Below are 13,502 nucleotides of genomic sequence, written 5' to 3'. Positions count from 1 at the left end.
ATTAACATAATGGAACCCATTGGAAGGTTCTCAATGAGATATTCAGGCTTTGAGTAATTGGAGTTAGGCATCAAAGGTAGAACTGGGATAGGGGTTTTCCCCATTGGATAAAGCCCTGGGCCTGGAGTCAGGAAGGCTAATCTTCCTGAGTTTAAATCTGTCCTCAGACTCTAATTTTGTGACCCCAGCAAGTCACTTATCCTTGTTTGCCTCAGTTCTTCATCTATAAAATGAACTAGAGAAAGAAATGGCAAACCACTCCAATATCTCTGCCAAGAAAACCCCAAATGAGGCCACAACGATTCGACAGAAATGACCAAACTACACCAAAAGATTTTGTTTAAGAAATCAGAACTAGGGGCAGCTAGGTGGCATAGTGGATAAAGCACCGGCCTTGGAGTCAGGAGTACCTGGGTTCAAATCCGGTCTCAGACACTTAATAATTACCTAGCTGTGTGGCCTTGGGCAAGACACTTAACCCCATTTGCCTTGCAAAAAAAAAAAAAAAAAAAGAAATCAGAACTAACATTCCTAAAATTTTTAAATGGTGCCAGATATTCTTGGATTTGAGCAAGTCCATTGACCTATTTGAAAGAAGACTTGCTATAGGACGATAGCACATATAATATGTGTAATATGTAATGATGTGGTGGAAAGATTGTTAGAATTAAAGTCAAAAGATTCCAATCCCCATTCTGCCATATTGACTGTGGACTTGTAGATGAAACCTTAGTTTCCCCTTTTGTAAAAGGGAAAAAATACCAGGCCTGTCAACATTAAGGCAGTTATGAGAATTAAATAAAATAATGTTCATGAACCATGGAAATTTGGATCTGAAAGGGGCTATGCAGTTTAAAGTCAAGTCCCAGTTCCCTTCCACCACATCCCATCTTCCATCAAAAACCTTCATGACAAAGACTCCACTACTTCCAGGAGTGACCTCTTCCACTTTTTGTATAGCTCTAATTTTTAAGAAGTCTTTCCTTATATTGTGCTGAAATCAACTTCCCTATAATTTCCACCATTTGGTGCTAGTTCTGCCCTTTGGAGTCAAACAGAATATGATTAATTTGTCTTCCTTGTGACAACTCTTTAAATGCCTGCAGACAGTGATTATGTCTTATTTCTCTTCTCACAAAAAAAGCATCCCCATGAGTCTAAGTCTGATACCTCAGTAGAATGACTAGTTCCTGTCATGAAAAAGTAACAATGAATTTACAGCTTGTTTTCCTCCGGAAAAGACCAGACCATAAGCTATTAGGCATTTCAAAATTTCCTAAGGTAAATCATTCCCATTTTAAAAATTGTGACAAATGAGCTTTAATTTACCATTGCAATCATTTTTCAGCTTACTGGAATCTTTTCCCAATGAACATGGTTTTCTTATTTGGAACCTTTGTGCTTTTAATTTATTATTTATTTTTAAATCATTTTTCCCATGAGGAATTCAGTTAACTAAAGTTGGCTCTGTATTAAAAGTGAACTGGGTCAATGGATCAAAGTTACAAAATTTTAAAAGTAACTCAAATTATAGTCATCACATAAAATTAGATTATAAAAATAAATGTCTAAAAATTTAGGAATCAGTAAAGCAAACATTTGATCAATGTAAAACTCCTGAAAAATATGTCACTGTTATAAAATAAAAAAGGAGTTTCCATTGAAAATGAAAGAAATTATAATTTTGTTTATAAAGGATTTATACATTTTTTAATTTTTAATTTATGAAATAAAACAAGCATTTCCATAATAGAAAGATGATTGGACATAAACTGCAAATCTATTTTGTACAAATTCCTTTTCCTTTTAAACATATAGTAAAAATATCATGTAAATTTCTTTTTTATCATTTTTCTTCTCCCTCTAACCCTAGGCAGTTGCTTAGATAAAGATCTTATATCTCAAAAATATAAAAAAAAACTTTATAAAATCAAAAAGAATGAGTCATTCTCCAATTGATAAATGGCCAAAGAATAGAATAGATAGGTTTTTTTTAGATAAATCAAAACAATTTATAGTCATATGAAGAAATGCTCTAAATCCTTATTGATTAGAGAAATGTAAATTAAAACAACCTTGAGAAATCAGTTTACACCTATTAGATTGTCTAAAATGTTTTAAAGGGAAAGCAACAAATGTTGGAGGGGATGTGGGAAAATTATACACTAATTCATTTTTTGATAGAATTGATCTAACCATTTTGGAGAACAATCTGAAATCAGGATGAGTGTTATCAAAACTGACATAAAGGGCCTTTAAAGGTAATATATCAATAATGTTATTTATGTAATGAGCTCTAAGAAATAAAAGCACATCAAATGCATCAGAGCTATAGGAATAAAATTGATTGTTGGTTAAGAAGGTGTGTGTATATACAGTTGTTCTCTCCATGTTTGGAAGGACACACCAGCCTTATCCCTTTAGCCACTTCAAAATCTAATTTCCAGGCAATACTAATGCATCATTATTCAGTCAATGAACAAACATTTAATAGGAAACTACTATACTAAGCCCTAGGGATACAAAGATGAAAAGTAAAAACATCCTTGCCCTTGAGAAGCTTACTTCTTAGGTTATCATTTATTCTATCAAGGGAAACAACATGTACAAACACAATAGAAAATTATCTCAAAATTAGAGCAGGTAAGTAGTACAATAATGTATGGGGTCCCAAACCTGAATTCAGGAAGACTCATCTTCGTGATTTCAAATCTGGACTCAGACATTTGCCAGTTGTGAGACCCTGGGCAAGTCACTTAACTTTGCATCAGTTTCCTCATCTGTAAAATGGACTGGAGAAGAAAATGACAAACCACTCCAGTATCTTTGCCAAGAAAAATTGAAATGAGGGGTCACAAAGAGTTGGATACAACTGAAAGGACTAAGCAACAACAACAACAAAAACTTGAAAAATATTTCAGGTTTAATGTAAGGTAAACTTTTTGAGACAAGGAGGCTACCATCTAGAAAAGACTTCAATAAGGAGTGGCACTTTGACCTGAGGTTTTTCAGGAACTTAGGAATCAGAAGAAAAAAAGAAAGTACATAGAGACCTCCTAGGATAGGAAATGACTTGTGTGGTTTTTTTTGTGTGCGCGCATGTGTGTGTGTAACAGTAAGTAAGCTAGTTTAGCAAGACCATAGAGCTTGTTAAAGGGACTAATATGTGATCAGTCTGGAAGGTAGGATGGAGTCAGACCATGAAGGGTGAACAAGAATTATGTCTGTTTTATCCTAGAGACAAGAGGGAGATACAGGTTTTCTGAACAGGAGAGTGACAAGGTCAGACTTGTACTTTAGTAATGTCACTTTGGCACCTAAGTGGAGGATCTATTTGAGAGGAAAGAAGCTGAAGACTGATTAAGAAGCTATTGCTGTAGTACTGGCAAGAGGCAATGAGGTCCTGTATTAAAGTCATTGTGGCAAGATTTTTTTTTTCCTGCAATATGACACATGTAAAATAAGATGTGGAGGAGGATTCCTGAGGTCTTGGAAATTGAATGTATTTTAGGGAAAACAAGTACAACATCTTGAGAATGACTTTGAGATTTCAAAACTAGGTGATTGCAAAGATAATGGTATCCATAACAGGAAAGTTTGGAAGAAGGGTAAATTTAAGGGAAAAAAATAAAGAATTCTATTTTGGATATGTTAAAATTAAAATTGCCCTTGGACTTTACTCATGGAGATATCTATTAATTAATTGGAAATATAGGATGGGAGTTCAGGAGAAGACATAATATCTCAGTATATGATTTTTTAAAATCTGCATAGAAATAATCATTGAAGTAGTGATACTTGAAGAGATTACTAGAGGGAAAATAAAGAGGACAGAATAGAACTCAGGAAAGAGCCTAGGGGTATGCTCTAAGCTAATGAGCAGGGCATGAAGGATGATCAGAAATCTTGATCATAATTGCTCATATTAGAGTTGATGATCAGCCTTCACTGAACTCCTCCTCCCATGTCTCCTTATGGTATGGATGTGTTGATGAGTTAGCCCTGGGTTCAAATACTGTGCCAGCAAAATACAAGTTCCAGCAGATATTATTACCAAGTTGCCAAGATCCTAAATCTAGAAGATAATGGGATGTATGCCTATCACTCAACCACCAATCAGGCCTGAGAAGCAAATTCCTAGAAGTCTGATCCTGAGGATATGAATTTGTAAGGCTACAGAAACCTGTGAAGTCATCTGGAAGTGAGGGAAAGAGGCTATGAAAGTAGCCCAACACTGATAAAATCATAGTTCTCTTAGAGAAGAATTATTCTAGAATATATCTCATTATAGTCTTAATTTTTGCTTAAATTTTAAGCTAGCTTAATTTTAAGTAGCTTAAAAATTAATATCCAAACCACCATAGATTCTTTGCCTGAGTCAACAGTAGCTAAGTGGTTATCTCTTAAAATTGAAGAAAATTCTGTTATACTGTGTTTCTTGATGGGGTGGCTAGGTGACCCAGCAGACAGAGTACTGGCTCTGGAGTCAGGAGGACCTGAGTTCAAATCCAGCCTCAGACACTTAATAATTACCTAGCTGTGTGGCCTTGGGCAAGTCACTTAACCCCATTTGCCATGGGAAAAAATAATAAAAAAATAAATAAAATAAAAAATAAAAAAATACTTTGTTTCTTGGATTTTTTTTTTAAAAAGGTCATCAGATTCATTAATTGGTCACAGTACTTTCCTCATCAACTGTGAGCGTGTATCCCTCAAATTTTCTTTAAATGTTTAAAAGATGTCAGCACAATAACGATATGGTGATGAATATTATCAGTTACTGATGTGGGATGATTTGCATCTTTGAAGCCACTTTTCATGTCTAAAAGGATTTCTTTTCTCAATGATAGCTTTTTGTCTAGAAATAAAATGTTTGGAGACAAGAATTGAAAGCAAACTGGAAGTTACCTTTTCCTTTCCTTAGTCATAAGCTGAACTAGTCACCTTGTATAATAATGTGCTCCACCTGAATAGATTACTTCTTGTTGTCTGGGATAATTCAGGAGCTTTCCTTTAGAGATAGATAACCAGTTTTGTTTTGTTTTGTTTTTCAGATCACTTGGCCAAAATATATGTTATGGCCTGGGACCCTACTGTCATTGGTTTTGTTTGTATTGCTTTTTACCATAATCTGAGCCTCACATTAGTTCTGTACTAAGCGCCATTTATGGGACAATTTTTTCCTGCTTCTTGAGATGTTTCAGTAAAGGAACAAAAGAAGACCAACAAAGCCACTACCATGTCTTACATTTTCTTTGGACTGTTGTCATGTAATGCTGCATCTATGAATAGAAATGGAATTGGAGAAAAGTAGAAGTTTGGACTTCACATTGCTCTTTGAGGCTAGCCACTATAGCCAGAGTCCTATTTCAGTCAATTTCTGATTATAGGAAGAGATGCGCTTTATTTTCTTTTTTAACCAAATTGTATGGTGACCAAGGGTGGATTGCCAAAAGGAAAAGAATTTGTTGGAAGCAGGGAGTTGTAAATACTAACAAAAGGGATTTCTTCCCTAAGCCAGCTGTGCATCATGTTTAAAAAAAAAAGGAACTTGGAAAATACTAATTTAAACTGCAGTAGCTTGCAAGTGTTTGGGCATTATTTTTAGAACATAGAAAAAACTGGAGATTGCAATTTAACCATTACTCACAAAGCAAATTCTAAAGAGCAAATAAAAGTTAATTTCCATGATTACAGAATGATTTGAAAAACAACCACAAAAAAATATTTCAAAGACTTCCTTTTCTGACTGCCAATTTCATATTAAATAAATTATTTTCAGCCTAATTATAATGAAACTAGTAAAGCTAGTAGCTCTGCTATGTTTGGATTTCATTTGGACATTCTATTAGAAAGATCATCTTTTAGAATTTAATAAATGACTTTCAAATATTTAATGGTAGAATCTTTCATTAAATTAAAAAGGAATCAGAGCATTTTTAAAGGACTACCTTATTTTTCTCATCAATTTTGTCAAGCTTTATTAAAAAGATAAACAACAATTAAAACAATCCCCTTTACTTATTTAAAAAGACATTAACACCATGAATTCAGCCAAAGTTATATTTTTATGTGTATAATATATACATTCTATGAGTTCTGAAGATACAATATGGTGGTAACTTGCTATAACAGATTATACTTTGTCAAATGGTTCACTTGGCTACTTCATAATCATCCTCTTTAATATTTATATTTATTCATAAGTCAGTTTTGTATTGTACAGTGTTATTTTTTGTATCACCCAAGAGTTTTGTCTTGAGTTCCGCTTTGGGCAATTTGTAAATATAGATTGGAAAAGATAAACATTCCACCATTCTAGTCCAACATGTCACTATATAATAAATGACGCAATGTCATCAAATTGAATAATTTACAAGCACCTCTAGAACTTGAATGCTTTTACACAGAAGAATGTGGTGAGTCCTTTTAATTAAATTGTACTGTGCCATGTGCTTTTTCCCTAAGGTTCTTTTGACCTTTCACTTCTTATTTTGTCTTGCAGGCACACCACTGTTGGTGAGAAGGAGCAGTGACCCTGCACTGGGCCCACCTGCTGATTCTCATCCAGGTGCTTCACACCCCAGTGACCAAAATCTGAAACCTGTTGTACCAGTAAGTGTCCTGCAGTTTCCACTTTTTATAGAAAAGATTGCAAACCAGCTAACTTATTTGGTAATAAGTATATATCTATGTGGATACACATATACATAGAGGTAGAATTACATATATATATATATATGTATATATATATATATGTATATATATACATATATATATGGTCTCCCTCTGGACTTCTTTACTCCCCTGTTCCTTACTCCCTATGTAATATCTATATGTGTATGTGTGAAACATATATTCTATAATTCTTTAAAATAACAGATAAAATTATATTTTCCCTTTTGGATCTTCTTTTTCACAAAAATTAGTTTGGTTATTATGTGACCATTTAAGCCAATTTTAGATATAGCCATAATATTTTGGATATAGCACAGATCTGTAGTCTGTTAAAGTAATTATTTGGAAAGAAAATGTTTGGGGTGTCATTAGGAGATGGACACATTTATAAGCCATTAAAGTTGACCAGAAGCAATAATTTTACAGAGTTTCTAGGGTTACTGTCAGGCAAAACTATTTAAAAGTATGCCTTCCCAAAGTTAGAAAAGTGACCATTTATTACATAGGTGAAGATTTTAGTGTGTTTAGCCCAGAAGGAAATGAGAAATTGACAAAGAATACATACTTAACTGTATGACTTAAGAAATTCATTCATTCTTAGTTTTCCATACTGGTCACTTTTTTTCCAGGTCTTAAAGGAATTTAAAAAATTATTTATATTATCTTTAATTTATGGAATAAAGCAAGCATTTCCATAACATAGTAAAATAAAAAAGATTGCACATGAAATTAGTTATGAACAATTTGCTATATTCCTTTTAAATATGTTATTATGTAAATTTCTTTTATTTTCCTTTTTTCACGCCCCCCACCCTAGAGATGACTACCATTAGACATAAATAGGTATATTTCTGTAAAATTGTTTTATACATACTTTATCAGTTCTTACTCTGGAAGCTGATAGTGTCTTCATATTTTTGTAGTTAATTTGGGCATTTATAATAGTCAAAATGACTTATTTATTCAAAGTTCTTAAAACAATATTGTTTTTACTATATATAACATTCCCTTCATTTTGCTCATTTTATTCATTGTTATATCATGCAAGTCTCTACATGTTTTTCTAAAATCAACAAGCTCATCATCTTATAGTACTATTCTATGACAATCATTTACCATACTTATGGTAACCATTTTTTGTTCAGTCATTCTTTTATTATATATTGTGATATTTTATATTTTATTTATTATATGATATTTCTTCTAGGAAAGTTTTGGTCATTGATATTTAATGTGATATATTTAATATATTGTATAATGTATGGTATTTAATATATTGACCAGGGAATGATATTAGTGTCATTAAAGACAACAGAAATGGGCGACTATGCATATATTTTATATGAAAGCATCACAATATAATAGCCTCAGTAATCCAACTATCTAAGACTGAACCAACCACAAATAATTAGGCAAGTTACTATACAACTCTGTGTATCAGTTATTAAAAGAGCCGGGATGGTGGAATGGTAGAGAAGTTTCAAAGACAATATATTATCTCTGACTCTTTCCTTGATAGAATTATGTCTGGATAAATAAAGCCCCTTACCCTTTTAGTGTAGTGGCCAGGGGTTTAATTCTGGTTCTATGGTCTAATTACGTGATTCTAGATATGTGATTCACTTCACCTTAAATAGTTTGAATTTTATTTTCCTCTCTTAAAAAAGGGGGCTAGACTAGATCTTGAAGGAAATGTCCAGATCTAGCATTTGATGACAACCGCAACTCTGATTTCTGTATTTAAGATTCACACAGTACTTTGCTCTCCACAGCCCTGTGGGCTAGTTAGAAAGACTAGGGTGGACTATCCCTTCAAAGCAGCACAAATGATTTCCTTTCAATAACATATCTCCTCAGAAGGTCTTGCTCTGGAATTCTGTGCTCCTTGCTCCCTACCCTTAGGAAAAGAGCCCTCCTAAGAAATGCCCATCTTCCCAAAGGAAACTTAGATCCATAAGAAGAGGATGGACACATCTCTACTTTGGGTCAAAGGGAAGGTGTTAGGAATGGGAGAGTAAGCAAGCAAATAAAATGCATTTGTATGATCTACAAGGGAGAAAAGAGATTCAAATACATGAAGTCCATTTGGCACAACTTTTCTCCCATAGCTTAATTTACCCACCATTTTGGACAATGTAAGATTTATGTTTTCATTCTTTTAGCCAGTAAGTGCTTCCTGAAAAAGCCCAACATTAAATTTGGGGTGGTAGAGAGTACAAAGTTTTGATAAGACACATTCCCTACATTCATGAAATTACAATCTATTTAAGAGATAAGACACAATCACAAGTTTTGGGAAGGAGGTTGGACTATAGGTGATTCCAGCCTCTCATTTCTTTGTAACTTTAAAATTCTATAATTATTTTTTTTTATTATTTGATCAAGGTAACTATTGACCAGCAGTCACATCCTATACATTGATCATTAATGACAAATCTGAAAAAATTTATTATGATGTGGACTTGCAGTACCTAATGGGAAAAATATGTATAAAAGAGTTACATTAAATTGCAGTACAACTCAAAGTTCATATTAAGAAGGGGGGAAAATTACAATTTCCATTTCTTTAACTTGAAGATTCAGATGTAAGTAATTGACAGATGGCAAAGCCCCAAGTGGATTATGTTCAGCCATTCTTGAAAAATAAAACTTGCTTGTAAGGCAAAGCATAACTAACTGCAAGGATAAATATTTGACACACTTGATTATGTTGAATTATTAGCTTTAAAACTACAGTTAATGATTAATATGTTCAGTTTTATTTTATTATGTCTACTTTCAGGAAAAGCAGTTGGGGGCTTTTGTTTATGGCTTTGAGTTTTGTTGTAGGCTTTTTGATACCCAGAGATGTAAAATTGTAAATTTGACTAAGTTTCATTGACTATTTGGTTAGTTCACTAATAGCAAAATGGCAATTCAATATTACACCCTTGCAAAAAATATCTGGATTAGAAAATGAATATATTTAGTTATTTTATAGAAAATAAATAAGTGAAATTACTTTTTCTTAGACATAATAACTAGATCTGTGATTTTATTGAAATAAAGAACCCCAGTTGAGGACACTCTTCACCAGTGTAAACAGCACCCTCCCTGCAGTTTATAATCTTAGAGATTTGTCCAGGGCACTGACAGAAGTTGAACAATTTGTCTAGACATAGTGTTAGTAGATGTCAGTGATGAGATTTGAACCTGGGTCTTTTTGACAATGAAGCCAACTTTGCATCATGATGCCATGATATCTATATAGATTAGGAATTCCTAACTTGGGTTAATGATAAAGTTCAGAGAATCTATAAACTTGAATAAGGGAAAAAATCATCTTTACTTCAATAAAATTGGTTTCCTTTTGTATTTGTATTTTTGTACTGTTTACTTTTGTATTTTCTTTTATACTTTTTAAAAGGTTATTCTAAGGAGTCCATAAGTTTGACAGACTGCCAAGGCAGAGTCCATGATGTAAAAAAAAAAAAAAGGTTAAAATCCCCTGTTGTGGGGACCTTACTTAGCATGTTTCAAATTATAAGTATATTAACAGTTACTGTTAATATTGTGAGCTCCTTAAGGGCAAAGACCGTCTTTTGCTCCATTTTGTATGCTCAAAGCTTAGTATAGGGTTTGACATATATAGATGCATAATAAATCTATATATTGACTAACAATCTTCACATTTATAGCTTATCATATCCCCAAATCTTAAATGAGTTTATTTCCTTTGCTTTGCTTTGCAATGTAGTATGATGGCAGTTTCTAGAAGATCTGAACTCAATTCCTGTTCTACTATATAAGATAACTTATTGATTCTCCTGACAAAACTCTAAATTTATGAATTTCAGAATAGTTGATGATCTGTGATTGTGGTGGAAATTTCTATATCAGGAGATCCCAAGACAGAGACAATCATAGAATTTCTACACCAAGGGAAAAAATGTTTACTCAAAGTAATCCAAATAGCATGGTATTTAATGTGCAGATGATAAGACTAATTATTTTTTACATCAATCACTGTCTCATTTTTGCTCCTAGTTTCCAAAGTATATGATATAGGCCAAATCATTTTTTGTGAAGGGTTCTTTATGGAATTTTATAACACAAAAGTTGAACAAGCTCTTAATTGCCAAATATGATGGTCTTTTCCTACTTTTTAATCTTTTTGACTCATCCACTACTTTGACACTCTTTTCTCGACTCTCTTTTCAGATAATTTATCCTCTCTGAGTCTTCATGATGCTACTTTCTTATGTAGCTTTTACTTTTCTATTTGTTCTCCTGTGATGCTTGGATCAGGCACTCTAATTCTAAATATTCCTCAAGTTTATGTTTTAGGCATTTTTTGATTTTCCCTGTATTCACTCTTTCTTGGCAATACATAAATTCATTGGTTTCACTCTAAGCAGATGATTCACAAATATATTTTCCTTGAATTTCAATTTTTTATCAATTACTAATTGAATCTCTTTAAGATATCTCAAACTTTATCAAAACTGAATCCATAGTCTTTTCCCTCAAATCCTCCCTTTATCCAAATTTCACTGTATTTGTTGAAGGCATCATCATCCTTTTGTATTTAACTCAGCGTTATTCTTTATTTTTTAGGTCTTTTTTTTTTACAAGGCAAACAGGGTTAAGTGGCTTGCCCAAGGCCACACAGCTAGGTAATTATTAAGTGTCTGAGATCGGATTTGAATCCAGGTACTCCTGACTGCAGGGCCGTTGCTTTATCCACTATGCCACCTAGCCGCCCCAACTCAGCGTTATTCTTGGCTCTTCACTCTCCTTCATACCACATATGCAATCAGTTTGCAAATTTTCCATTTCTAATCTACAGCACTGTCACATTCAAGCCCTTATCAATAGTTGTTTGACTTTCTTTTTACTTTAGGCCTTCATCTCTTCCCCAGATTATTGCAACAATCCTCTGATTTGTCTCCCTTCCTCAAGTCTCTTGTCATTATTATTTTTTTTTTAGATTTTTCAAGGCAATGGGGTTAAGTGGCTTGCCCAAGGCCACATGGCTAGGTAATTATTAAGTGTCTGAGGTCAGATTTGAACCCAGGTACTCCTGACTCCAAGGCTGGTGCTCTATTCACTGTGCTACCTAGCATCTCTTCCCATTCTAAGCCATCCTATGCACAACTACCAGTGATTTTCTTAAGGAAATCTGACCTTGTCCAGTCAACTCCAAAGGTTCCTTTTTTTTTACCTTTAAGATGAAAACCTAATCTTCTCAGATTAGTATCTAAAGTCCTTCGTATCTTAACCTCAACCCATTTTTTCCAACCTCATTGAATATCACTTTTTCCTTCCCGCAAAATGATCTACCACAAAACTGGTCTTCTCTCTCTTCCACACACACACACACACACACACACACACACACACACACACAGAGTCTTCTAACTTCTACCTCTGTGCCTTTACATTGCTCATCCCCCAGGCCTAGAATGTGTGATGTCCTCATCTCTATCACTCTCTTCCTTCAAGACACAATTGAAATGTTATTCTCCACATGAAGATTTTCTTGACTCCCCCTTAACTGTCACTGTTCTCACTTCCAAAATACCTTCATTTGATCCTTACTATACTTACGTGTATATATATATATCGTTGTGGGCCTCCTTATTAGAATGTAAACTCCATGCAAGGAGAGGTTGTTTACTTTTCTGTATGCTGGTCTCCAGTTGATTGATTGATGGCTCCAACTTCAGCACTTGCTAGCAGTAATAATGTGGACAAATCTTCTCATAATAAAATAAAATAAAATAAGACTTATATTATCCGCTTTACAGGATGTTTTTGAGGAAAGTACCTCAATATACTATCAAAATTTGACTTAATATTATTAGTTTGAATTTTAGAATGTACTCTGAGCCCTAGACTTTAAGTTGTCATTTCCCTTTTGGAGAGTGAAGGAAGAATTCTTAAGTTGCTGTGTTTTGTGGTGGTTGTTGCTTAAGCTATCCTGCTAATTGCTATTGTTGTTTTTACCCTTAATGAATGTTTGTAGTTTTGCATTTGCTCCCTAAGGCGAATTGATCATGAAGGGTGAGTAAATTAAAAAGTGTGTTTCTGGAAATTACAATTCTAAATTTGTTCTTGGATAATAAATATAATCATATGTTCCAGAGTGATTACCTCATGTCTATCCTGCATTGCCAGAGAACCTTGAGAAATCATTAGCTTATTTACTCATAGATTGTGAATATAACTCATGCCCTGTCCTCAGGGCAGGAGAAAGGGAGACACAGAGAGATAAGGAGAAAGAGAGAGAGACAGAGACACAAAGAGAGATAGAGACAGACAGACAAGTCAAAGACAGACAGAGACAGAGAGACAGACAGAGGAACCCTGCTTAAGGGAAGATAAATAAGATGTGGAAAATGGTGATTTTCATAGCTTGGCAAAATGATAGATAATATGGAGAGAGATTTAGGATAATAGGGATGGTTAATGAAGTGTATACAAAAAAGAAAGCTTTTTAAAATATTTCAATCTTCCTTTCTCTTTTTCATAGTAAATAGAATTTGAATTAAGCATTTTATTTTAATGTGATAAGTTAATGTTTTATGACTGATATCTGTCAAAAGAGGACAAATAAGGAAATCCCCAGGTGTTGGCAGGAAAATTCAATTCAACCATCATTAAATACAGACAATAGCTACTATGTACAAAATACTGTGCTAAGTCATGAAGATACAGAAAGATCAAAATAAAATATTTCCTACCCCTAAGGGAACTACAACATGTAAAAAGATAAATAAATACAAGGATTCTTATATTCAGAGTTAGAAGAGAGATCATTTAGGAAGTACCTCAGCTGGGGT

At 33.6% G+C, this 13,502-nt stretch overlaps 1 protein-coding gene across 6 annotated transcripts in view; it reads left to right on the top strand.

Moving 5' to 3' along the window:
* Positions 1 to 13,502, top strand: part of PARD3B (par-3 family cell polarity regulator beta) — a 1,291,415-nt gene that overhangs the window by 593,378 nt on the left and 684,535 nt on the right. For all 6 annotated transcript variants that reach the window (XM_074191565.1, XM_074191567.1, XM_074191566.1 and 3 more), the window contains one exon: positions 6,506 to 6,615. In XM_074191565.1, coding sequence (XP_074047666.1) covers positions 6,506 to 6,615 — 110 coding nt within the window. The remainder of the gene's footprint in view (positions 1 to 6,505; positions 6,616 to 13,502) is intronic.

This window comes from Macrotis lagotis, chromosome 6 (genome assembly GCF_037893015.1).
Source record: "Macrotis lagotis isolate mMagLag1 chromosome 6, bilby.v1.9.chrom.fasta, whole genome shotgun sequence".
NCBI classification, from domain to species: Eukaryota; Metazoa; Chordata; class Mammalia; order Peramelemorphia; family Peramelidae; genus Macrotis; species Macrotis lagotis.
The sequence above is the reverse complement of the archived record's forward strand: the minus strand, read 5'-3'. Positions and strand labels throughout refer to the sequence as shown.